This window comes from Canariomyces notabilis, assembly GCF_033297395.1.
Source record: "Canariomyces notabilis strain CBS 508.74 unplaced genomic scaffold N656scaffold_44, whole genome shotgun sequence".
Taxonomy (NCBI): Eukaryota; Fungi; Ascomycota; class Sordariomycetes; order Sordariales; family Chaetomiaceae; genus Canariomyces; species Canariomyces notabilis.
The window spans coordinates 3,647-28,382 of record NW_027041866.1 but is presented as its reverse complement, the minus strand read 5'-3'; the positions used below and the strand labels follow the sequence as shown (position 1 = coordinate 28,382).

Sequence of the window (24,736 nt, the reverse complement as noted above, 5' to 3'; positions counted from 1 at the left end):
TTTCTCAAGTTATTGGATGATGTAACCGTCATGTATTGGACATAAGGGATATTGGCTGCAGGATTGGAGGTACCCTACCCTCACATGCACTTATGCCTCTGCGGCCTGGTAACCCGACCCCAATTCCTCAGGTACTAAGGACATTGAACCAACGACTGGCCACCGCCCACTTTACTGAAGTCTCGTCTGAGAGCAAACCCTTGGAAGATACCAGCAAGTTCAGTTGAGTTTGCGTCAGTTGTTCAGTTAAGAGCCAACTAAGTCTGCTTCTTGGGTCTCTCTTAAATGTTGGAACCGATTGGGCCAGATGCCTTGCTTTCCTGGGGCGAGAATGCCGTTGGGGTCGAGGGCATCCTGATCTATGTCAGTACCGATCGGTCTCTATCCTTGCATTGAGATAGGTAGTTGTGACAAACCTTGATCTTCTCGACAAATCTATTGTATGCATGGTTGTTGAAGTCGTTCAAGTCGGCGATAAGGTCTGAAGATTGGTTAGCCAGAACTGAGACAGCGCAGCGCACACACAGGTCATGCAGTTAGACATACCCATGTAGTTGACATGGCCACGGTACATGCCATACCCCCGCTTCTTCGCTTCCTCATGCAGCCCGTAGTACAGCTTCTTCATTTTGACCTTCTGCGTCGGATCTGTCTGGTCCCAAGTGAACATATTCATGAGCACGACGTGGCGCTCGTGCATAAAGAAATCGGCCATAAGCTCAACACCGTTGGCTTCGCAGATGGGCTTGCTGACTTTCATCCACTCCAGCAGTAGCTTACCCGAGGACGGGATAACAGGTGCGTAGTCGCCGTGAGCAGCCTTGCCCTCCTTGCCCCTGGGGATGGGCCAGTTGATCAGGGGCAGACTCCAGAGCGATGGCACGCCCACAAACATGCTCCCGTGCTCTGGCGGAACCGCCGCGGCGTCAACACCCTCCTCATTTGCATACATGACACCGCTTATTTCGCCTGTGGGTGCCTTCTTCGACATCACCTCCTTGATCTCATCAAACTGGGCCTGAACAATCCGCTTCGGACCGTACAGCCCCCAGCGAGCATACCAATGCCCATAGCCTGTCTCTTTTCGCAACTCCTCGAGCCGCCAGTCTGGCACTGGGCCCTCGCCCTTCCACCAATCCTCCCGCCGGCCCGTAATACAAAGCGTCTCGATCAGGCTAGTGAACCAGACGCAGCTCTGGATCGTCCCGTTGCGCTTCATCTCGCCAAACGCATCAACCATGACCTCGAGGTCGTCAAACGCTGGCATGGAGAAGGTACACGCCATGTACGCTTGCGGCTGCGGAGTCAACCACAGGCTCATTTTGGTGACTACGCCCATGTTGCTTTGCAAAAACAGCCCTTCCACAGATGGCCCGTAGGTGAATTTGGAAAGGAACGCTGATGGTGACGCCGTGATGCCGAACTGTCCCGTACGTACGAGATCGCCGTCTGCGAGCATAACCTCGATCCCCGCCATACACTGGTGGTGGGAGAAGTTCATGCCGAAGCCCATACCCCTATCCAAAGTCTGTCGAGGAAGTCGGGTCAGGGGATTTGATGTCAGCCTATCCTTCCATCCACCACCATACAGTCCTCATGCAGAAATCACAACTGTTCAATGAGATAAGGAGAAACTCACATTGCCCATAACGCTCCCCCATCCCAAGCTCGCAGTGCTGGGCCAGACCTTTTTGCCATTCTTGACGCAGTACTCGTACAGCTCGATGAACGTGACGCCAGGCTCTACGACAGCATAGTGAAACTCGTCGTTGACCTCAATGATCTTTTTCATGCGGTGCAGGTCTAGAGCAACCGAGCCGTTGACGCGCGGTGCCGGTCCACCATAACCTAGATTCTTGCCTCGGGAGAAGGTCCACAGGGGTATGGCATACTTGTTCGCTACGGCAAGCATCTCTTTGAGTTGCTCTATTGACTGGGGGCTGCGGCCATCAGTGAGTTAGCTTGTGCCACGCAACGGGCCGAGTCTGTAGGTGGGCGTTAAAGATCAGTACGTACCAAACGGCAGCGCTGGGGACTTTGCGCTTATCGTCTCTGTCCTCATGCACGTCGTACGGGTCGATGTAATCGGACAGTCCCTCGTTAATGAAAACGGCGTCCTGGCCGACCGTGGAGATAAACTCCTGGATTGCTCGGGCAAAGTCGGCTTCGCGGACTCCAGGTGGAAGGACCGGTTTGATAGGGTATCGTGGGGTCCGTTCGTACGTAGATTGGTGGGCTGCCTCATATTCGGCATGGGAATATGTTGTTGGGATTGTGGTAGACATAGCGTGTCTGTTTACTTTAACATACAGTCGTTGGAGTAGGGCAGGAGAGTCCAAGAATGGGCATGGCAGCGCGAAAGTTGCATGGGCCCTAATTTGTATCAAGGAGATCTCGTACCTCTTCTACCGTGAGTACCCGACCTAGCTTTAAGAACAGGCATCTGCAAGAATCAGCCAATGCATCTCTGTGTTGCCATACGAAGCAGTCTGTTCCTCCGACTCTTCTCCAATTCCGGCAATACAAATACCACCCGGTGAGTGCTACAGCCAACTGCCTGTGATGGCACGGCATGCGGGGTCTTGCAACAACCCCTGGACCCCTCACCATTATTCTCGACTGATCTGCTGATGCCGGTATCAGCTACTGTACAAGGTATCCCGCCCAAGGTAGGATCATTCCATTCATGTTCGCCACTCCCTTTCCGTCCAAACCCTACATTAGCTTGGTGTAGTTAGCCACATCTACACTCAGGCTGAGAGAGCCAAAGGGAAGGCTTGGACCGGGAGCCTATGGCGACGATGACGTTGAACAAGTGGGCATGGAACTGTCCGGGCGGGCCACCATCCATCAGTCAGACTGGGGGCAGAGCTCTATAGATGTATGTCCTGAATACGACCCGACGTTTATCTGCTCGAATCCGAGACACAGATTGTTACGTATAAGGCAAAAGAGACTCACATATTATAGTCGTAGACACTCCCTTCAGTACAAACAAATTAGCTCTCAAAATGCCGCTTGAACCATCTCACCGCCTGGTCTTCACACTTATCCCCGATCTCCAGCTGCTTCGGATCGTCCCTATCCGCGCGTGTGGCAAACCCATGCTTCGCTCCTTCGTACACCACGGCGTCGTAGACCTCCCTTCCAGCAGCTTCATTCTTAGACTGCAAGATGGCCACCAGCTGTTTCATCTTGGCCTCACCCATCCACTGATCATTATCTCCGTTCGCAACACCAAGAGGCTGCACTACCATTTCGATCTGCTCGGGGATCTTGAGCATGCTCGGATGAGCCGTAAAAGCGCAGTCGACAAGCGGATACTCTGTGCCAGCTCCACTTCTATCCCCACGACGACCACGACGACGAGCAGCAGTCTTGCTAGGAATGACGACCTTCTTAGGCGGCGTGTCGTGCGTCCACAGCACGGTGTACAGGCCGCCCCAGCAGAAACCTGCCACGCCAACCTTTGGCGGGAGACTGCTGTTTTTCTGGCCCGAAGGTCCAGGTGTAGTGCGCACCGCGCGCATAAAGGCATGGCTGCGCGGTCCCGTCACACTTTGACGGTTGAAGTATGCGAAACGAAGCAGGTGAGCTGCACCACATACTAAAGCCCACGCTTGCTTCAGAAGTCGGAAGGGAAGGGGGACTTGGGCCGTATGGTTCGGTGCTTCCGAGTCCAGGAGGTGCATCAGGTATATTGGGAGTGCATGGCCTAGATGTGAAGCAGTTAGCAGACTGGGATGTTAAGGGTAGGACTGGATTGTCAAGGTTAGGGATCCAATTTGTAGGTGGAGGACTCACCGTCCATGAAATCAGGCAAATAGACCGTGCATGGGACGCGGCTGGCATAGGCATCGGCGAGGGCGCGGGTGTTGGGCAGCTTCCAGCCGAAAGCGTCCGAGACGATGACGACTATTCCCGTAGGCGCGATACCGGGCGGCGGTTGCACTACGTACGTGGGCAGGCCGTGGATGACTTTCTCGGTGCCTCGAAGGGTGACCTCGCTGATACGCAGGTCCCCTGAGATGCAGTCGCGGCAGAATGGCGCTTGCATTTTGGTAATGAACTGATATTTCCAGGTTCACAACTTTGGTTGTTTAAGCAATGATGCTAAGGAGGAGGAGAGGGGTTCAGCTGCCTCTCACGTTTCAACTAGGCTGGGTCGGAGGAATGCAAGGTTTCGGATTACGCCTCCCATGAGCACTCGTGACTCGATTCCATGTTCAACTTGCTGCAAGCCGGTTCTTTGAAGTCGGCCTCTACCCCGGGCAAGCCGCCGTTTGCAGCCTGATGTCCAACGCGGACGAATCAAACACCGCATCTCTGTTCTTTCACAGACCCTTTCATTCATAGTGGCACTTACAATACTATTGACCCCGATTCCTTCTAAGTTCTAGACATGCATCACTCTCTCCTTCACTGTCAGCAACGGAAGCGTTAAGTCAGACCGTTCAACACTGAAGAGGCATGTAATTTAGGTAGTAGGGAACTGGCAGCCAAAAGTAGCTTGATTTGATGTACTGTACAGTACAGCCTCGCGCGGTTTACTTCTGCAAGGGCCAAGGAATTCACTGGTATTTCATATACCGTGCGTCCAGGACATAGAGACATTCAGTTGCTCAGGGACTTCGCCATGTTTTCAGATTACGACGACAAACCGCCGCGTAATGCAGCTCTTGTTGCACAAGAACCCTTTTCATGGTCCAGGAGAGGTATGGCTATGGTGACGGGACATGCATTGATCTTGGTATAGAATCGAAACAATCCAGTCCAAGCATAGAAGAGACAGACAAGTGGGGCTGGAGATACTGTAGGAGGACTAGGAGGTCATGACGGCAAGGGGCGGGTTCTTCTAGCATACTACCGAGTCGAGGCATAGAACAGTGCCACAAGGACAGCAGTCAATTTCAGGCCGCGCTTAGTGACACTGCAGTGATCTTGTGCAAACTATATGGCTGACCGGCTGTTACAATAAGTACGGAAGCAGGCCGCCGTCACAATACAGTAAGGTCGCATGCCATTAATCAACGGCCTTGGCACTTTATCAAGTAGCCATGACAAGAATAGTGCCTAATATCGAAACCCAGTCTCTTACCCAGCCAGTAGAGATCTTAACTTGTTCGCTTCCTACCTTGGTACCATCGTTATTTCTAGCCTCGATTAATGAACCCAGAATCTTTCGAAGTCATGAGGTCGTCTTTCCAAGGGTTACCGAGTCCGGTGAGGAATGCAGTAGCATCATCCAGATCTCGGAGGAGCAAAGACGGACGTCCAGTGCACAGGATTGATATATAAGGAGGGGGGACTTTCGAGGCGATCCCAGAGACCTCTAGCATGTTATTGGATTACTATCTCATTGCATTGAAACCAGCTGTAGTTACTCTCCCCAATGAAGACACTTTGCCTCGCAGCGCTCGTGTCGGGTGTGGTGAGCCACAGTATGTCTTTCATACCAGGAAGAATCGTGGACGCTGCAAAAACATACTTGATGGCTACGTATAATTGCTGATACTTTTACGGCCAGATATCCATGGAATCCTTCTCGTGAATGGTACCGAGACGCCAGAGTGGAAATATGTCCTGTAAGTCTAGTACCAGTAAAGGGACTCATGTATGTACAGTACAACAACTGACATCCTGATGCAGCGATATCTCTGGCATATACACTCACGGACCCTACGATTATCCGCCGGGATACCAGGGCTACAAGCTAGACCCCATTATTGGAGCCGACAACCCGAACATCACCTGCGGCAGAAGTGCATTCGATTCGGCGCCGCACACCGAGACAATCGATATCCTCGCCGGCTCCGAGGTGGGCTTCCGGGTCTCTGCTGACGGCAACGGAAACAGACACGAGCCGTATCGTGCGAGCCGCGGCCCAAACTTTTGGCATGCAGGCCCAGGTATCATTTACCTCTCGCGCGCGCCGAACGGTGACCTCCTGAACTACAAAGGTGACGGTGACTGGTTCAAGATTGCGTATGCTGGTCCGCTTGATGACACCCACTGGTCGCTTTGGCCTGGTGTTGGTGATGTACGTCTTACACTGGCTCCTTTCCCTTCATTCTGACCTACCTACCTATTTTGCGCCTTGAGTCCCGTCCAAACAAGTTCATATAATCAGGGCTGACATACATGAACTCCATGACATAGTTCAACTTCACCATCCCTAAAACCACTCCGCCAGGGAAATACCTCATGCGCATTGAGAATTTCATGCCCACTGCTAGTACCGGGTACTTACAGTTCTACGTTAACTGTGCCTTTGTCGACATCATCGGTTCCGGCGGGGGCACCCCGACCGAGTTTGTTAGGTTCCCTGGCACGTATCAGAACGATGATCCTGGTAAGACGCACTCATTATCTATCTATGGACCTACCTTACCTTCCCTTCTGAGTATGCCTCAAAGAATAAAGCAAGAGATATACTGACCATTTCACACCTAGGCTTCCTGGTGCCGGATGACCAGGAATACTTGGGTGGGAGAGTTCCAACGGACGAGTTGAAACTAATGAACTATAAGCCGCCCGGGCCTGCTGTTTGGACTGGCTGATTTCTGGGTCATTCGGCAATTCCATTGCAGTCCTGGAAGGTGTGGATTGCTGAGGCTCGAATCATCTTCCTGGGGTTGCATTCTATGTTCCAGGGCATGGTCCTGGAACAGAATAGACCGACGGTGGAGACGTATCGCCAATGAAAGGCCATGTTCCTTTACATAACCAAAGCAATGATAAGTGACATAGTTTTGGGTAATACTAGTCAAATAGAAGTTCGGACAGACGCTTCTGCGCTTCTTCTGGTTCCCAATTCACGATAACTCGTTCCTTTGCCTCCTCCAATTTCCTCTCCACAAATGGCTCCATGGCGGCCCTCTCCTGGTCCGTCAACAAGTCTATCCTCGTCTTCCACAAGTCCTCCTTTAAGACACCGTCCGGCCGCTTGCCAAAGAACCTCTCATCCAAAAATCTCCAATACGCCATATCAAAAGCCCAGCTCTTTCTCGCGCCGTAGCTGAGCCAGAACCGGCCCGTTTCCCAGCTCTCGCGCATGTATGTAGACAGGGGTGCTGGCAGAGCACCTTCCTGACCCGCAGCAGCGCCTGATAAGCTGTCCTCAGCTCGTTTCACAGCAGCGATCCAGGTCTCTAGGCGAGTTTCGTAAGTCCGCACCCAATCATCAATCCCCTCCTCCCATGTCTCGGCTGTATCAAGGAGCAGCCACCAGGGTGCGTCAAGAATGAACTGTGCTGGTGCAGCATACGTGAACTCCCAATCGATCGCGGCGACCAGGTCGTCGGCCTTGTTGAGGAGCATATTTCCGGCGCGGAAATCGTCGCTCCAGAGCCTGAAGTTGCAGGTCCCCTCTGGAGCAGGGCAGAGAGTAGCCGGACTGTCCACTGTCTTGATCGCGCGTGACTGAGCAGACCAATCATCCTCGGCGAACCCAAAAGAGGACAACTTCCCCTCCTTTGCCAGCCGCCGAAAGACCTGACGCGCGACGTATTTGTTCCGGCAGTCGTCAGCCGACTGCACGGCGTCGTTGTGCTGGAAGACGAGCTGCGCAAGATGCATCTCGGCCAGCGCGGCATACCACTCGTCTGCGGTGGCGTATGTCTTTCCCTCGGGCGGTAGCACGGAGCGCGGGATGTTGGCGAGCCGGACCATGTCCGTCATGTTGTGTGTGATGGGACGGCCGGCGATGGTGTAAGACTTTGGTCCGTCGCTGTCAGCCTTGACTTCGACGAGAGCGCCAATCCGGGGAAAGGTGAGACGTGAGAGTTGGACGAGACACCTGGCTGCCTTGGCCCAGACGTCTTCCAGTAGGGTCTCGTCCACGGCTGGGTTGAGGACATGCTGCACACTCAAGTCTTCGTTGGGCGTTGTCAGCCGAGCCGACATACTTTCGCAGCTCTCAACATATTGGATGATGACGAACGGCCCAAGTTTTCTGTCTAGACCATGAAAAAAGTGGTGAGGGACGGGGATCTGCGTGTTGTCCGCGATGAATTGAGCTGTGGCGGTCTCCTGGGCGGTTTTCTCCTCCGCAAATGGGACGAGACTCGGATTTGGAAGCCGGACCATGACATCGGGCGTGGGAGGATCTCCCGCAAGTCGCAGTCTGTAGAGGACATTGAAGCCGCCAACGATCAAAGGAGACACGAGGGTTGCCTGCGTCCCGAACAGGGCTCCTGCCAGACGTTCTATCCCGCGGCAGGTCTTGGTGTGGCGCATTCGCATCAACGATTTGTGGGCGTCTTCATCGGTTTTGTCCCATACAAAGTTATCGAGCTCCTCTTGGAAGGCATACATCGTTCTTATCTGCGATAGCTGCTAGGAACAGTGATATAAAAGTGGTAATTTTCTGACGTGACATGTAAAGATTCCCAACAAGTTGTCGTTTGGAAGTTAGGCGGTGATGGTCGTCGATCGGGAGGACGCGGATTAAGGGGACAAATGTTGCAGGTGGTGGTTTGTCGCGTTCAACTCCTCCCTCGAAAGCAGAAGAGGGTACCTTAGGTACTAAGTGCATTGGGCGACGCTAGGGCCAGTGCCAAGCCGCGGCGGTGAAGCTAAGCACTAGGCCTACTACCTAAGCACCTAAGTCCTTAAGCACGCGCTTGTATGGAAATAGGCGCGCACCTAACGAATCCCGTAAAGCGACTGTGTCACGGACCACTTACCACATTCGGGTCAGGCCAAGCCATGCGCCACACACCCAAATTTTGCAGGGACCAACATCGAAGTACCTGAACTTGGTTATGCGCAGAACACCTAGCCTGCACCAACCCTCCACACATAACTCTCACCCACCGCTCCTAACTCTCCACCCATCTTCCTCCCACCTATCTTTGCAGGTACGTCAGTGGCAGCTACCTGCGCAGGGCAGCAGGAAGGGCGGTGTAATTGGGCAGTATCTCTGCGTGCGATTTGCTTTCGATGCATCTTAATTTTATTGTGTTTTTGAGCGATTTAGCCTAGGGCTCGCCTGTGGGCGAATTGATAGATCTTTGGAATTGTCAGTTTGACTGCATGCAAGTCTAGTACTTCGGTGTTGCGCCCTGCAAAATTTGGGTGTGTGGCGCATGGCTTGGCCTGACCCGAATGTGGTAAGTGGTCCGTGACACAGTCGCTTTACGGGACTCGGCACCTAAGGTAACTTCGGGCCTAATTTGCCTATTGGCGCCAACCAGAGCCATCGACCATCTTGCGGCCTTGCCAGCCACGCGTGTGATAACGCCTAAGTTCCAATCACCAACACAACGTTTCATTCCCGACTAGCGGTCACAACGGATGTGCATACTGTCGTGGCCGCCCAAGGTGATTAGGCCAGGAAGCGCTCGCTTGCTTGCGCGGTGCGCCGGGCCTTTAGACAGACCTCAGCAGGCTCAGCTACTTAGCACACGACTTAGCACACGATGAAATGCTGTGAAGTGGCTGTGAGCAGGTCACCCTAGCGGCACCATTGAGTCTTCCTTGATCAACGCGCTCTGTGTTATCGCGCGCGTTCGTAGCGGCCTCTAGAGGCATCTGGTGATCTCTGACCACTTATTTTTCCAGCAGTTGGTGGATTTGCTACCAACAACCCATATATGAGTCCTCAGTAGGCAATTATGGAGGCCAGGCATAATCTCGGTGGCATCATCACAAGACTCATACAGTCAATGTGTTGTAGCTTAGAAATTAACCCGGCGAATCTGTGCGGCCTTGACTTGGCTGGGTCGAACTGATGGTCCGTTTTCAGGTCGTGATAGTCTTAGCGCAAGGCTGACAAGCCGAGAAAGCAACGCACTCAGAGGCAGCCATGGTCCATCCAGGGCCAAAGACTCATGATGCATATTGTTCACTGTCCGACTATAAGTTAAGGGTTTTTCCCCCGGGTCCCAGGGTCAGTTGAGAGTATCTACCATCCAAACCACACACTCAAGTTGCAATTCATCCCAGATCCCAAACAACTCATCGCAGAGCACTGACACTCCAGTTGGAATTCATCCCAAATCCCAAATTCCAAACAACTCAGCTGAGAATCATTTCGCTGCATCCGTCCGAGTCCTACAAGAGGTGAGTTCCATCGTGGATCGGACGCGATTTGACCCATCATTTGTACGGTACCTTACCTTAGCTAATCTTGCTCTAGAACTTCTATCACTCTCACGACACAATGGCCTACTACAGCGACAGTGACAACAGCCTCGAACGGGAGTTTGATTACGAAGACATCACAATGGCGGCTGGACAAACCAGCATGACTCGGCGTGACCCGGACTCGGATAGAAGGAGGAGGGAAGATTACGAAAACATCACAATCACAACTGGACAGAGCAGCAGGACTCGGCGTGACACGGACAGAAGGAGGAGGGAAGAAGAGAACAGAAGGAGGGAAGAACAAGAGAGAAGAAGGAGGGAGGAAGAGAGAAGACGGAGGGAAGAAGAGCGACGGAGGGAAGAAGAGCGACGAAGGTGGGAAGAAGAGAGACGGAGGGAAGAAGAGAGAAGATGGAGGGAAGAAGAGAGAAGGAGGGCCGAGGAGGAAAGAAGGCAGGCCGACATGAAGGAAGTGATGTTTAGGACCGGGGAGAACAGCGCGACCAGGCGCCGGAGGGGGGGTCGAGGCTACTAAAGGGGGCTGGAAGCAGCACAGCAGCCCACGCAGCACTGCGGGCGCGGTTTGAAGGTTTGTTTCCAGGTTGCGGAAGGGCTCTGTCTCTCGGTCGTTTCGATCTAATGCTTGTGGATCTCTGTTTGTTGTTTCTAGAAGGTCTCTGTTTGTTGTTTCCGGAGGGTCTCTATCTGTGGGTGGATTTGATCTTTGTGCAGGGTGCGATATGCTTCAAGTTTTGTACTCTAGATAGCCGTAGATAGAAATTAGAAACGCTGGGAGAGCATTGCCCCCAGGCTACCATAGCTACTCCAGACTTTGGGGTCAAATTCGGGAATAACGCTTTTCTCACAATGTTTTCCATTTGAGATGGGACCATCGTCTACCTTAATGATGTAGTTGAAATCAAGGATCCAATCCTCCAAGGGGCTTGCACGTGGCGCAGCCACAACTATTCTAGGCAGGTAGCAGCAAACCGGTCGATTCAGGTAGGTTGTCAAGCCGACGTCGTGTGCGAGTGAGCTTTATTAACTGCCAACTAGACCTTAGGTTCACCCAATACATTGAATACCATCTTCCTAACTCTGTCCTCTTAGGATTTCGCTCCGCAACTCTCCATGCGACTAAAACAACGACGGCTGTCTTTTCTAAACGTTACCACATCACAGCATGCATTCTTCCGGTGACTCGGAATGGTGCGAGCACTACCGGGTAGAGTACCAGTCCCTCCCGCGGACTGTTGTTGAAACGTGCGATGCCCTTTACCAAACCCCTGCAGTGATTGATCATTGCTGTCCGTGTTCAGTGTTTGGTGCCGGCAGCTAGGGTACTGTAACCAAACCTAACTCTGCATCCCGACCAGACTACTCTGCCTCTTCACCTTAGCCTCCTACATACCGCAGTATCTCAGCTTCGTCCGGCACGGCACCCGCGGCGTATCGTCGCGCTACATCCTCTTCCACAGCCTCTTCGCCACGCTCACGCTCGGTTTGCGGCTGCAACATCCAATCTTCTACAACTCCTTCAACTGCGTCAACGGCGGACCCTATCGCGGATGGAAGGCCTACTCGTCGCTGCTCGGTTTCATCCAGGCAGCCGTGCAGTTTGTCGCTGCCATGATTCAGTCAGTTCTTCCGTCTTCCCCCCCACCCCTTTGTCTGCCATGGCTGTTCTGACACCAAGCAACCCACCACAAAAGACTCGCGCTATACCTTCAACACCGTACACCATCAACTCCAGATGACCCCACCGAGTCCCCCGAGCCAGGCATCTCCTCCACAACCCTCAAAGCAACCGTCATCACCGTGGCACTCACCGTGCTACCAGTATCTCTCGCATTCCTATGGTACAACTCTAGCCCCTTGTTTGATCAAGACGACCCCACGAAACTGGGCAACTACATCGCCGTATACATCATTGGCCTCAGCGTGTGGATGTGCCTGCTGATCCCCGCCAACAGCGCCTTTATGCTTCTCCAGTTTCTGTACGCGATCCAGACGGTGCGTGCCGGGCTGCAGACCCACGACGGCAACGGCACGCTTAGTCTTGTGGAGTTGCTGTTGCAGGCCGCGGCGTTTCTTTGGCTTGCGGTTGCGCAGACGCTTAGGTCGTGGAGCAAGATCCTGTGGCCAGATCCTGGCTCATGCCGGTCGGTTGGGCGGTTCTTGGAGTGGTTTTTGGCTTTTTACGGGACTATAAATACGCATGTGGCGTACTTTGTTGCTGGGGTTGGCTATCTGGTGCTTTTTTGTGTTGATTTGCTTGACAGTCGCGATAGAATTAGACTCTAAGCTTCCCGAGGTCCGAGTTTAACATGAAGTCAGCACTTCTATAAAGGATGAAAAGAAGTATGGTAGAAACAATTGCCCGTTCTGTGAAGAGAAATCGTCCGTTGAGACTCGGTTATAGATCTTGAACTTTTGAAGTCTATCGACTGCACCCTAAGCTCCTAAAGCCGAATCTCCCCAACTCTTGCTAGGATCTTCTCTACAAACCTCACACCCACTGTGATGCCGTCGTCTCCTCCATTCTCCTCCAGACCCGCAAAGTCGTCATTCCCTTCGTCCAAGCACGTCAGACAACTCACTACAATATCCGTATACATCTCCCCCATTCTCGCGGGCAACAACTCCCTAGACATAGCCACAAGGCCCTCCTTCACCCACAGCGTCCCCCCTTTATTGAGATGTACCCTCTCAAACACCCGATCCGTCAACGGCATACTCAATTGAAGACAGTCTCCCGGCCTAGGCACGTGTAGTCCCCCGCCCGTCACAACCTCAGCCCCAACCACACCCTCGTTCTCCCAGTCCATGTCCCCATTCAGCCTGGTATTGCCACTATCGAGAGACTGATATGAAACAAACGACTTCCACAGCCCAATCTCCAACAAGCACACACCGAGCGAGTAAATATCGTGCTGCATAATGTACTCATTGAAAATTTCCAGCCCCTGGCGAGCGGGGTGACGGTACAGGTTGCGGTGCCAGGCCGAGTCGCCGTAGAGGTTTGTCTCGTGCGTGATGGAGCGGAAGTGCGTGCACCCGAGAAGGTAGGCGGTGCCGATGGGGTTTCTGGGGTTGGTGGACGGGGGAAAGAGAATGACGTTCTCTGGGCGGATGTTTTTGTGGACGAAGTCGCTGTTTTTGTATATTCCATTGTCAGCGGAGTCTACGGTGCGTAAGGTATTGTAGTTTTACGAGGGGAATTTGACGTACCAAGCGTGGATGTAGCTCACTGAGGTGACGAGTTGCTTGGCAAGGTTGACAACAGCAGTGAGACTGACTTCCTGCTGGTTCAAGAGGAGTTGCCGGAGTGTGATTGGGGGTTGCTTGCAGCGTGGGGCGCGGTAAACAACATCTAGTGATGTAAGACGTCTGTTTTGGGGTTCTGTCAAACCCAGCAGCCCTTCACAACGAAGCAGACCGAACGTGTCGGGTTCGATGTGTTGCAGCCGTCGGGCTAGACTCTCAACATCGGCAATGCCCTGTCGGCTGGTTCCCAACGAGATGTCCACCGGCTCGACAATCAGGAGCTCCCCCTCGATCCAGCCTGGACAATGGCCTTTGTTGATGTGAAGTCCATAGTTAGTTCCTTCACGGGGACGATCTGGGTGACCTCAAGATAGAGTGTTCGCGGATCTTGAGCAGTACCCTCATCCTGCTCTTGTAAGGCTTTGCGAAGCGCAAGCATGTTTTCTAGCGGCCGAGCGTTGGAGTTCGAGTTTGAGACCTGCTCTCGGTCCCTCCAGGATTCAGCAAGAACAGGATCCAACACTTTGCTGGCAATGCGAGCAATAAGATACCAAGACGGATCAAATCGGCTCTGCCAAGCTTCTAGCTCCGTCATGAGAGCATTGAGTGCCTTGTTGGCGAGGGCGTATTTCCAGCGCCCGAACTTGCGGAATATGTTAGAGCTCTTGTCTTGAGACTCCATGGCCGATGCGGCCATTTCCAACCGCGAAACGGCTTGCAGCAGCGTCCCATGGAGTTGTTGGAGTAGTGCAAAGTGACAATCGGCCAATTCGTCGTTCCAGAGCCCCTGGTCCGACATTTGACAGACGACTTGCAGCTGCGCTTGCACTTTCGGCCATATCGACTCAACAATGACTATCTTCTTTTCGAGATCTGCCGGTGCATCTCTGTACGCCTTACACGTCGACAGGGCCTGGTTTGCGAGCCTGTGGGCGTTAGGGCTGTGTATTGAGAACCATGGAATGCGCATACTTACTGGATACAACCACCAGCCACGCCAACGATAGCGAGAATCAGTTCAGCAGACATGGCTTCGGGCCTCTTTGGAACGGAGATACCTACCGTACGTTTGAGAGTTTTGTGGGCTGGCACGACAAGGTCGTGTCTCTGGAGCTGGGTGTTGGCTGCCGCGAAGGACCAGGGCGCACCACGTCCATGGATTACCTGAGCTGAACCTCAGCTGTTGCGTCATCTGCGGCATTACTGACTTCCAGCGGCAGCTTCCGCTCCCTCATTCGTCTGGTCTGCATGACCAAGCCAGCCACAATGCATCCCAGGCGCATACTAGTAGCCGAGTAGCCAGGGGGAGCTAGGCACCAGGGGGACTTCCAAGCTTGGTGACACCTTAGGGTTCAGTGAATACAGAGAAAAAACGCAGTCAAAAAATTAGAATGACCCTAATTCCAAGCATCTCTACATACCTAGGTATCTTCATCGCAACACAACAACTTGAACTTGTACAAAAATGGAGGACGACTTGTCCGCACTCGTCGCTGCATCAAGGCTGGAGACTGTATTCCTCCCTTGGTGCGTGCAGCATTACTTCTACAATCCACAGTCCCCCGTCGCCACACGACATGAGATATGGGACGCCCAAGAGGAAATTGGGCGTGGCGCGTCGGGTGTGGTCCGCAAGGAGCAACTTAGAGCCACGCAATGCGAGGAGACACAGGTGCGAGCGGTGAAGCAGATGAGGAAGCACCGGGCAAACCAATCGCGGTCGACTCACAGAGACGAACTCACCGCTGTCATCAAGTTCTCGCAACCCGACGTACATCCCTCCTATGGCAAGCGAACCAAACGGTGCTGACAAAAGAACAGTATGCCCCGTATTTTGTCGGCATCTTCGGATGGTTTGAGAACGACGAGTCAATTTTCATCGCGATGGAGTATTTGCCGGCCGGTGACCTTGAGCAATACAGACTTGATTCAGGCCGGTTTTCTGAGTCGGATACCAGCTGTATCGTACGGCAGCTTGTGCACGGGGTTCGGCATATGCACGAAAATGGTTTCACACACCGGGACCTCAAGCCTGGTGTGAGTCATGGTGATATGCTCGAATTAGGAGTTCGCTAATCTACATACAGAACATCCTCTTATCAACCACTACTCCGACTTGGAGGATCAAGATTGCCGACTTTGGCATCAGCAAGCAGGTTCTCCATGGCGTCACGCACCAAAACACGGTAAACCTGTTTGGGACGGTTGGCTGCGCGGCGCCGGAGGCCCTGGGATACGGCAGCGAGGACGGCGTGACCATCACCTACACCGTGTCCGTTGATATGTGGGCCGTCGGCGTCATTGCCCTGACCTTGCTATTGGGACGTGTCGTCTTTCCAAACCCCGCGCGATATTCTGATTACGTTGAACGGAGAAGGCCACTCGACTTTTCGCGGGACGGGGACGACGAGTTGACTGAACTTTGTCGGGACTTCATCAGCAAGCTGCTGGCCCCAGATCCCATCCTCCGACCCACCGCCATCGCTACGCTTGCCCACCCATGGCTTAGAAGGGCTGTGACACCGTCACCCGGTCCCAATGCAATGTCTTATTCCCCCGAACCCAAAATTGAATATCCCTCGCCTGCAGTTGATGAACTCGGCATCAAAATTGAGGACGGGTGCCACATCAAAAGTGAGACCCAAGCAGATAATAGTCTTGATAACGTCCCAGAAAGACAGCCGTCGCGACCGGACACAAAGCCAGAAGTCAAGCAGGAGACCAAAGCAGGTCTAGATTTATACCCAACAAAGAATGAAGCCACAATCGAGCGAATCCACACCTGTCTTGCCCTCGATAGCATCCTCCTTAGCCGGAGATTTCGCGGGCTTTCCTTTGGCAAGGTACATACAGCATCTACATCACTCCAGTATCCCAACTTCAGTGGCGAGTCCAGGGGGCTAATTCAAGCCAGACTCGATACTTCGTGCTTCGCTCGGATAACGCCACCGACATCGAAACCAGTGCGGCCCACGGCGTGTGGACTTCCAGCCCGCGCGTAACAAGATCCTGGACAAGGCGTTCGCCCAATCCATGGGGAATGTAGTCATGTTTTTTTCAGTCATTCTAAGGTACAGTTTAGTCCAGTATTTAGCACCTTGATCCCAGCGTCACGAAAGAGACAAACCACTTAAACCGAATGTGACTACAATATTAGCCGAAAATTCTGCGGCGTTGCGCGCATGACCTCGCCCCTGGACTGGGTCAACACCGACCCGCACTGGATCGAAGACGTCTGGCAGGGGAGGTTCATGATGGAGTGGCTTAGCCACGCCGTGCTCTCATTTGACCTTGTCAAGCATGTGCCGGTTAAAGAGACTACGCCCAGGTTCAGGGCCATTGCGTGCTATGATGGCACTGAAATTTCGAGGGGCAGTGCGTGGGAGCTGTTGCGCGCTTATAGTGCGGAGGAGAGGCTAATGGGATTGTGATAGGAGGTTGGGTTTCCTCCCTATGTTATCTTTTCATGGAGAGTTTTGCACTGAAGTTTTCTAGCTGTTGAGGTTCAGTAGCAGGGACTAAAAGCCCTCGTTGTAACGGGTCGAAGTATAATTAATGCAATATATAGAGAAGCTGGGAATGGTGGAAATGGTAGGGAAGATCGCGGGAGCGCGAGGATCATGAGCGCTAGTCGATTGTTTAAGACGAAGTAAAGCGAGTAATGAAGCGTAATATCAGTGTGATTGTATGGCCGATCGACTACCCTTCCATCAGTCCATTCACCACCATAGTACGTGATGAAAATAAATCATACCTACCTTACCTGTTGCCGACACTCCTTGCGAATCTTGAAGGTATCCCCTGTTTGGTGTTAAGAAGAGAAGAACGCGGGATAATTCTCCAGCAACTTTTCATACTCATCATCAGCATTCGACCACTCCCACGCCCCAGTTTGTCCGCTCGCTGCCACCCTGAACCCATAAACATCTGTGAACCTCCACCCCTCTTCCTGACATTTCGTCTTCTCCGTTCCGCCTCTTCCAGAGTCTTGTTGTGGCACGATTCTCCAAGTAATCCAAACCACAGCGCTTTCCCTACCCACCGCTTCAATTCGGTTCGTCTCGTACCGGAAATCCGTTCCTAGTCCGCTTTTATTGTACTTCACTAGGCTCTCCTCAACTGCCGCGCGCGAAAATGCCTTGTCAGGGAAGAGAGTGATGGTTCCCAGCGTGAAGCTCGTGAAATTGGCGTGGTAGAGCTCTGCCATGGCTGCCGCGGTAGTGGAGTAGGGGATCGAGGAATTGCCAGCCTGGGTGACGGCATATGCATAGGCCGCTACGGCCGTTTTGGCGGCGGGTATGACGTTGACCATGTTGCTTACGATTTGTCGCGCAATCACGGAGAGCGACGCATCAGATTTTGGCGACGTCTAGTAACACAGAGTCGCTGATGTGGCCTCTTATCAACGTTCAGAGCTAGTAGCGTGCGGATGAAAGGTGGAGGTGTAGTTGGGGGCGGGGGATGACGGGATGTATGTACTTGTATGTACATAACACCCACACATTCACAATTACACACTGTCACACTCACAAAACTGCAAGACCCCGCCCGGGTTATGGGCGTCCTAATGTCAACTTGAACCGGGAGACGGGATAAAATCATGTTCCACTGCAAATCCATCCTTTGGAAAATCATAAGCATACTCTATCAAGGCCGGAAAACGTACAACCTGTAAAGTTATATCTAGCGTAACTTCACTTCAAGCCTAGCTATTAGCAGATATAAATTTGTGAGAGCACGGCGGTATGGAAACCGTGGCCGTTCCCGCAGATCCGAGTTGGATATACAGAATACTAGAACAACTTACATTGGTGAGACAAGGTATTTTGATTAGGTACTTTCATGCACTCGAGGATCCAAGACTTACAAGTAGTGCTGGACCGGTAATCTACGTCTATTGCCCCGGAACAGGGTGGTTAGCGAGCGAAGACATGTCGAAGCTCCCAGAAGAGAGCGAGCGAGCGGTGCAGCAGGTGCCTAGCGCTTGTCTGCCGCCCGCATGTGCTTGAACTGTTAGCGAGATGCTTCGCTGCGCCTGTCACTCGACATCCGGACTCGGGGCCCAGGTGATGCGGTGCTGTTGAAATCGCCGTCATTTCAGGGTATAATTCGCCACCCAAGTGTCAGATTGCTGCTTGTGGGAGAAGACATTTGGGATATTTAGCCTGGATGCCTCCTGGGCTTCAAATCCGGCATCATGAGTTGTTGAACGCTTCAAGGCTGTGTTGCCCGGGCAACCGCTATGGATACCAAGCCCCTTTCTATGAGCTTACCCCCTATTCCAGGATCACCCGACCCCACAATGTCGCTAGACCACGACTGCGCCGAGTGAAAGGCGAAAAATTCAATAAAGACCATATTGTATTCTGGTAAGGTGTTCTTGATATCTTCGAGTCTTGAACTTAGGTAGTCTGCACGCAACTATGATGATGTTCCCCCAACCCCACAAGTCAAACGGCCTACACAGCAACGGGATTGAGACCCAATTGAGGCGCAACAGACTCCACATCAGCTTTGTTTCTAACATGAAACCCACCGTCCGAGAGAGACTTCTCCCTCATCTTCCTGAGCGCCTTGAACCCACCCTTAAGACTATCCGCCTCGTGTCCCTCGGCCCTGAGAACGCTCGTCGCCACCCTCGCGCTATCCCCATCATAGCAGACAAGTAAGACACGTCTGCCCTGCAGCAGATGCAGCAGCTCGGCACTAGGCGCCTTGAAGGTCTCCTCCAGCCTCTTCCAGAGAGATTCGAGAACATCAGGTTCGGAGAAGGGACTGGGCGTATCCTCATGGACAAAGGGCACGTTGACCGAGCCCGGGAGGTGGAAGTCGTTGAAGTCGAGGGGCTGCCGGAGGTCGATGATGGACGTTTGCGGCTGGGGCTTGACCTTGGACGTGATGGGCACCAGCGCGCTTGCCAGGGCGTCGTCCTGCGTGAAGAACAAGTCGAGCGCCTCGGCGGGCTCCTTCTCCCATCTGTCGTCGTACCTGTAGAGGTCCACCTTGGTCAAGTGCTGAAACTAGGTTAGTATTTCCTTAGGCCGACCGGGACTGTTGTGCACCCACCTCGTTATGGATCGTGGGGAAATACTCGGGGCCCAGCTTATCAAAGTACTCGTTGATGTACTGGTACGGCAGATCACAGCACAGGAAAACGCAATGGATCTCGCCGTCCTCGCCCGCGAGCTGGGCGAGCGACCCGTCGGCCTTGCGCGCGGCGAGGAACTGGTACAGGCCCTTGAGGTTGAAGCCGGACGATGGGCCGCAGACGAGGCCCTCGCGGCAGAGGCTCAGCGACAACGAGAAGGAGTCGTGCGAGCCGACCTCTTCGATGTGGTCCACGGACGACTTCCAGGGGAACTGGACGGGGGCCAGCAGTGCGTGCGAGCGCGGACCGGGGACGCGGTCACCGGGGGCGGTGCATACCCTGTATTCTGTCAGCGCGCTCCCCATGTCCCCTGAAGGGCTCGGGAGAAGCGGATATGACTGGACATACCCAACACGGTACACACTAGGCTTGGTGTTCTTGAAGTACGTGCCCAACCCAGTCATGGTTCCTACGATGCTTGGTTAAACTTTAGGGCCTAGTCCTCTAACACTGAGCGCGCCTACCTGATGTTCCCATTCCCGCGCAGAGCACGTTAATCTCGGGCAGCTGGGCGAGGATCTGCGGGCCCGTCCACCGGACGTGCGCCTTCCAGTTCTACATAGTTGCATGTCTCGGCGTCAGCAGGGGTCCATGTCGGTAAGACTTGATCTTGACCATGTCTCTCTAGGGAATGGAACTAACGTTGTCATTGTGATACTGGTTCGGATTGATCTTGGAGTCGTCTTCCTTGGCTTGCCTCTCGGCAGCCCGGATTCCTCCGCGCTCGTCATCGGGCTCGGGCTGCGACGGACCGCCAAAGAGTGTTCTGCATGTGCCCACGGCGTTAGTTCAGTGTATACCATCTTTGTGGACTCGCTGGCAGTTCCAGTCATCATACATGTCGAGGCCAAAAAATTGCATCAAGCGGAGCTTGGCCGGGGATGTCTTGTTGCTCAAGTAGGCGCGCACGTCGGTCAGATTGTGAAAGACGCGGGCAATCAATGACATGGAGATGACGGTGGATCCTGAGCTGTACTCGATTACGGTGCGCGTCTTTGCCTTGTCCACGCTGTTCTCGAGGAGATTCAGAGCAGGCATCGACTTGACATTGTTTGCGGGATGCATCGACATCATCTTTGCGTAGATGTGGACGCCATCTCGGCGGTACGGGTTGAGGCAGTCGGGTATCTCGACCAGGGGGAGCGGCGGTGACGACTCGGGGTGGAAGTAGTTGCGGACCGAGTCGGGTCCTCTGTAGACGTTCAAGGGATTTGCCATGGTTATGGTTCAAGTCTCGGAGCTGTTGATCTACCCACTATGTGAGAAGGTTTCGCAACATCACTGGGTCATGTCATGAGCTTTTATATGAGGAACGGGTCCTCCAGGAAGGAGATTTAAGACTGGGTAGCACATGTTAGATTGTCGATCTCGACCCAAAGGATCGTCATGTTTGCGAAGATGGACATGTCTCCTGCACAAGGTATGGCGCCTGGAAACATGATGATGAAGGAGGCTGATGCCCACCCCCTTACTGCCTTGGAATCGCATGAAGCTAAGCAACTTCTTGACACCGAATCTCGCCCTAGAGGCACCTTTCGAGCCCGATGATCACGTCAAGACTCAATATAACTCCCCCACGCCAACGTTGATCACTCATGGTTCTATGAGCCAGGCAACCTGAATCTGGATTCCGAGCATATGTTGCATACACGTATACCAGTCATGCCCCTTTTTTTTCATCCTTTGAGTGTTCAACATGTCCCATCCCTGGCTGCTCAAGCCTTGCCTCTTGAAACAAGACAGGGCTATCCGGGTGTAGGTACATGTGATCTTGACCGGCAAGAATGCAAGAATCATGGTTACGGCTGGCAGCGTAAACCTTGATTGCTGCCAGGCAATCGACATCACAGTTACACAGCAAGGATCCCATTGATAAGAATCTAGGTACTCACAAGTAAGTAGGCAAGGTACCCATCCCACTTGTATCACTGCACACCGAATTGCGCTCTACTTTACATTACCATCATCCATAAGGTAACTATTTCACCACGATCAGGATTTGTCCAACGCCACATTAGCCACCCTGAGTTTTGGGTGCCAACTTTCCATCATAGAACACCAACGGAAGAAAATTATCTCGTCGGCACCATGGAGATTTGCTGGGTTATGATACTCGACTGGTCGTAATATCTGCAAAATCCGGCTGGGAAAGAACAGCTTGCTGACTGAGGCCACTGTCTGCTAAGCCTTGGCGATATGTCTCTTCTGAGCGGCTCATTTAAGTGTTGAGGTTGCTTGTGGAGCCCTAAAGTTCTGTGATTCGATACTACTGACGGTGATTAAATCCTATCCTACGGATGATAGTAGTTTGAGCACCCTGAGCCGCAGAGCCTCCGGCAGTCACCAGTTTGCGTTGATCGGCACTTAGGCATATAATAAGCTTATCCCAGCAACATTGAATCTTCACGTCGATCCCTGGCCGTCAAGGTGCATACCCGGCCCCCGCTCAAGGGGCTCCCTACCGCCCACCCGGAAACATCACAGTCATTGAGGTGCTCAAACGCCTCGAAGGGCTTGGCAAGAAGGGAAAGTGGGGGAGGAAGAGGGGAGTCGACTGGATTTTTATACACGATTCTCTCTTTGCCTTGTTGGCTGTGTTGATCTCGGGGTCATCAAGGGACACGCTTCACACTTCATGTCTATTTTGGCTTGCCATTAGCTAAGCCAAGCCTTTCTTCCCATGAGATGCGTGGGACATGTACAAGCAGGAGCAGTACAGCGACATTTTCCCTCAAAGACCGGCTCAGTCGAAAACAAATCAGGAGTCGCGGGCGTTTTCTCGTTTTTCAAGGAAGGAGAAGGAGGCAAGAATCGACTGTCTGAATCTTGGTTCTTGCCAGCCAGCATCAGTCACATAATGGACAGGGACGCTAACATCGCCGACGTAGACGGGGTCTTGCGTTCAGCGGAGAAGTACAATGCGACCGACACGAGCACTACGTCGAATGATGCCGGCAAGCCCCACGAGTTCAATGAGCAGACCAACTATGTCCCAAAGAGAACCATCATTACGGTATGTTCATGTTGTATACATGCATGGTTCTGCCCGCCCCTGTCATTCAACGGTCTCAACAGAACTGACGCGGACAATGACAATGACAGATCTTTCTCGCCTGCGCCAGCGTCGACCTTCTAGCCCTCATAGACCAGACGACGCTCGCAACCAGTTTGTACATCATCGGCAACGACTTGGGGTCAACCTCGCAGGTCTCGTGGATCGCCAACGGCTACTTCATGTATGTGTTCTTCCTTTACGTCTTGCAATCCTCCGCCCAGCAGTAACCATCGACACACACGCAGAACCTCGACGGTCGGGCAGCTGCTGTACGGTCGGTTGTCCGACATATGGTCGCGCAAGGTGATACTCCTGACGGGCCTCGCCATCTTCTTTGTCGGGTCCCTAGCCTCGTCGCTAGCGCAGTCGGTATTGCAGCTGACCGTGTTCCGCGCTTTTACGGGCATCGGCGGCGGCGGGCTCATGACGGTTGCGCAGCTGATCGTGAGCGACGTGGTGCCCTTGAGAGAGAGGGGCAAGTACCAGGGCATTATCGTGAGTATTCCATTCGTATACCGATCTAGGTCGACTTGATGATACCTAACATACAATAAAAAGGGCGCTGTGGTGGCCATCGCCAATGGCATCGGCCCCGTGATCGGCGGTGCGTTGTCGTCCCTGTCCGAGGACTCGTGGCGGTGGATTTTCCGCATCAACATGCCCCTGACTGTGGTGACAACCCTGGCCGTGGTCTTCTTCATGCCGCTGAAAAAGGTCCAGGGTGACTGGAAATTGTGAGTGCCTGAGAGCTGGTAACTTGTGTGTATGTGTATATGTGATGCGCTAACCGACCCTTAGGAAACTCAATGCGGTGGATTTCATCGGCATCCTTGTAGCATTGGCGGGTACAATCGTCCTGATGTTGGGGCTCACTTGGGGCGGAGGCGAGTATCCCTGGGAATCGGACCATGTCATCGCAACGCTAGTTGTCGGCTTCGCCGTGTGCGTGGCCTTTGTATTGTGGCAGTGGAAGGGTCCTCGGTACCCTCTTGTTCCCCGTGCGTCTTTCCTCCATTTGCCCTTGGAAGACATGTTTCCTAACACGCCACTCACCTGCCGGCAGTCCACATCTTCAAGTCCAAGATTGTCAACGGGGCTTGCATCACCATGGCCATCAACGGCTGGAACTTTGTCGTGCAGGTCTACTACATCCCGTCTTTCTACCAACTGGTGTACGAGTACTCCGCGACCAGGGCCGGGGCCATGCTGCTCCCCATCACACTGGTCCAGACGGCAAGCAGCACCCTGTCCGGCCTTGTGGTACACTGGGTCGGCCGCTACCGCGAGTCCATCCTCTTTGGCTGGGCTTGCTGGGCAGTTGGCCTGGGCTTGATGTCGACTCTAGACGAGACGACGGGCATTGGCAAGCAGATCGGGTACTCGGTCCTCATCGGAGTAGGCGTGGGTAACACGTTGCAGCCGTAAGTCCTATCCAGTCCGTGTGTGGCCCGCTGTTGGCTCAACCACTCTGACAATTGATCCACTACAAGCGCCTTGATTGCCATCCAGGCCGGCGTGGTTAGGCGTGACATGGCGGTTGTCACTTCATTCCGCAAGTACGTCAGGGGTACGTAAGCCCAGACAAACGCGCCTTGTACTTACCGGTCCATGCAGTTTCGTCAGAAACCTTGGCGCCACCATTGGCCTCGCTGTTTGTGGAACAATCATGTAAGTTTATGCTTGGTGTTGTCCTTGAATACCTATAATGCTAATGCAATCATGCCTGTAGCAACAATGTTTTGCTGGGCTCCTTGGAGTCCCTCGACATCGACCATAACGCATCCAAGGCTTTTCTCAGGAGCCCAGAGACGTATCTCGGGACCGTCTCCGGAGCTGAAGCCGACAGAATCCGGCGCGTCCTGATTCCCGCGTATAGAAAGGGATTCCGTATCATATTCACCACCGGGGCAGCTCTGTGCGTACTAGCCTTCGCCATTGCCTTCTTCATGCTACCCCAGGTCGAATTGTCTCGCCCGGATGATGAGAAGCTCAAGGAGGAGGGGCGCAAAGCGTATCGGGATAAAACGAGACAGGAGTCACTGGACACAGCATAGACAATTTCTTGATAGGCACATTGTTCTGGCAATCCTAGTGCCCACTCCCTGGAATTATAGCATGCAGCCACAGCAGCTTCCTTTGAGTCCGGCTGGAAACATGTTTGGAAATTTTGCATGTAC

General features: G+C 53.2%; 11 protein-coding genes across 11 annotated transcripts; 5 read left to right on the top strand and 6 right to left on the bottom strand.

The window, feature by feature from the left end:
* Positions 1 to 29: 29 nt before the first annotated feature.
* On the bottom strand, positions 30 to 2,368 carry N656DRAFT_785364 (vanillyl alcohol oxidase). Its single transcript, XM_064816363.1, has 5 exons — positions 2,017 to 2,368; positions 1,640 to 1,940; positions 547 to 1,528; positions 417 to 481; positions 30 to 354 (listed from the first exon to the last, which is right to left on the bottom strand). The coding sequence occupies exons 1-5, from the start codon at positions 2,283 to 2,285 to the stop codon at positions 247 to 249; spliced, it is 1,725 nt and encodes a 574-aa protein (XP_064664921.1). The 5' UTR covers positions 2,286 to 2,368; the 3' UTR covers positions 30 to 246.
* Positions 2,369 to 2,968: 600 nt separating this feature from the next.
* N656DRAFT_785362 (uncharacterized protein) lies at positions 2,969 to 4,195 on the bottom strand. Its single transcript, XM_064816362.1, has 2 exons — positions 3,805 to 4,195; positions 2,969 to 3,715 (listed from the first exon to the last, which is right to left on the bottom strand). The coding sequence occupies exons 1-2, from the start codon at positions 4,055 to 4,057 to the stop codon at positions 3,000 to 3,002; spliced, it is 969 nt and encodes a 322-aa protein (XP_064664920.1). The 5' UTR covers positions 4,058 to 4,195; the 3' UTR covers positions 2,969 to 2,999.
* Positions 4,196 to 5,042: 847 nt separating this feature from the next.
* On the top strand, positions 5,043 to 6,661 carry N656DRAFT_513849 (lytic polysaccharide monooxygenase). The gene is made up of 5 exons (XM_064809918.1): positions 5,043 to 5,441; positions 5,528 to 5,585; positions 5,650 to 6,040; positions 6,160 to 6,352; positions 6,454 to 6,661. Exons 1-5 carry the CDS (start codon positions 5,393 to 5,395, stop codon positions 6,558 to 6,560), a joined length of 798 nt encoding a protein of 265 aa, XP_064664919.1. The 5' UTR covers positions 5,043 to 5,392; the 3' UTR covers positions 6,561 to 6,661.
* On the bottom strand, positions 6,598 to 8,687 carry N656DRAFT_785361 (uncharacterized protein). The gene has a single exon (XM_064816361.1). The coding sequence runs from the start codon at positions 8,314 to 8,316 to the stop codon at positions 6,763 to 6,765; it is 1,554 nt and encodes a 517-aa protein (XP_064664918.1). The 5' UTR covers positions 8,317 to 8,687; the 3' UTR covers positions 6,598 to 6,762.
* A 1,317-nt stretch (positions 8,688 to 10,004) lies between these two features.
* Positions 10,005 to 10,707, top strand: N656DRAFT_513771 (uncharacterized protein). Its single transcript, XM_064809917.1, has one exon. The coding sequence runs from the start codon at positions 10,166 to 10,168 to the stop codon at positions 10,622 to 10,624; it is 459 nt and encodes a 152-aa protein (XP_064664917.1). The 5' UTR covers positions 10,005 to 10,165; the 3' UTR covers positions 10,625 to 10,707.
* An 836-nt stretch (positions 10,708 to 11,543) lies between these two features.
* N656DRAFT_513741 (uncharacterized protein) lies at positions 11,544 to 12,472 on the top strand. The gene is made up of 3 exons (XM_064809916.1): positions 11,544 to 11,726; positions 11,802 to 12,009; positions 12,063 to 12,472. The coding sequence occupies exons 2-3, from the start codon at positions 11,843 to 11,845 to the stop codon at positions 12,391 to 12,393; spliced, it is 498 nt and encodes a 165-aa protein (XP_064664916.1). The 5' UTR covers positions 11,544 to 11,726; positions 11,802 to 11,842; the 3' UTR covers positions 12,394 to 12,472.
* Positions 12,473 to 12,551: 79 nt separating this feature from the next.
* N656DRAFT_840443 (uncharacterized protein) lies at positions 12,552 to 14,480 on the bottom strand (the record flags this gene model as incomplete). The annotated part of the gene is made up of 5 exons (XM_064818945.1): positions 14,333 to 14,480; positions 13,661 to 14,282; positions 13,321 to 13,622; positions 12,899 to 13,242; positions 12,552 to 12,841 (listed from the first exon to the last, which is right to left on the bottom strand). The coding sequence occupies exons 1-5, from the start codon at positions 14,383 to 14,385 to the stop codon at positions 12,552 to 12,554; spliced, it is 1,611 nt and encodes a 536-aa protein (XP_064664915.1). The 5' UTR covers positions 14,386 to 14,480.
* Positions 14,481 to 14,821: 341 nt separating this feature from the next.
* Positions 14,822 to 16,787, top strand: N656DRAFT_772622 (kinase-like protein; the record flags this gene model as incomplete). The annotated part of the gene is made up of 6 exons (XM_064813946.1): positions 14,822 to 15,028; positions 15,178 to 15,393; positions 15,444 to 15,990; positions 16,030 to 16,199; positions 16,321 to 16,427; positions 16,514 to 16,787. The coding sequence occupies 6 exons, from the start codon at positions 14,822 to 14,824 to the stop codon at positions 16,785 to 16,787; spliced, it is 1,521 nt and encodes a 506-aa protein (XP_064664914.1).
* Positions 16,788 to 17,009: 222 nt separating this feature from the next.
* Positions 17,010 to 17,796, bottom strand: N656DRAFT_785355 (uncharacterized protein). Its single transcript, XM_064816360.1, has one exon. The coding sequence runs from the start codon at positions 17,666 to 17,668 to the stop codon at positions 17,168 to 17,170; it is 501 nt and encodes a 166-aa protein (XP_064664913.1). The 5' UTR covers positions 17,669 to 17,796; the 3' UTR covers positions 17,010 to 17,167.
* Positions 17,797 to 18,815: 1,019 nt separating this feature from the next.
* On the bottom strand, positions 18,816 to 20,790 carry N656DRAFT_840441 (tryptophan synthase beta subunit-like PLP-dependent enzyme; the record flags this gene model as incomplete). Its single annotated transcript, XM_064818944.1, has 6 exons — positions 20,343 to 20,790; positions 20,147 to 20,270; positions 19,969 to 20,059; positions 19,853 to 19,913; positions 19,423 to 19,783; positions 18,816 to 19,370 (listed from the first exon to the last, which is right to left on the bottom strand). Exons 1-6 carry the CDS (start codon positions 20,720 to 20,722, stop codon positions 18,816 to 18,818), a joined length of 1,572 nt encoding a protein of 523 aa, XP_064664912.1. The 5' UTR covers positions 20,723 to 20,790.
* A 1,227-nt stretch (positions 20,791 to 22,017) lies between these two features.
* On the top strand, positions 22,018 to 24,736 carry N656DRAFT_785354 (MFS general substrate transporter). The gene is made up of 9 exons (XM_064816359.1): positions 22,018 to 22,517; positions 22,607 to 22,740; positions 22,805 to 23,054; positions 23,118 to 23,293; positions 23,358 to 23,557; positions 23,623 to 23,980; positions 24,050 to 24,115; positions 24,174 to 24,227; positions 24,289 to 24,736. Exons 1-9 carry the CDS (start codon positions 22,362 to 22,364, stop codon positions 24,611 to 24,613), a joined length of 1,719 nt encoding a protein of 572 aa, XP_064664911.1. The 5' UTR covers positions 22,018 to 22,361; the 3' UTR covers positions 24,614 to 24,736.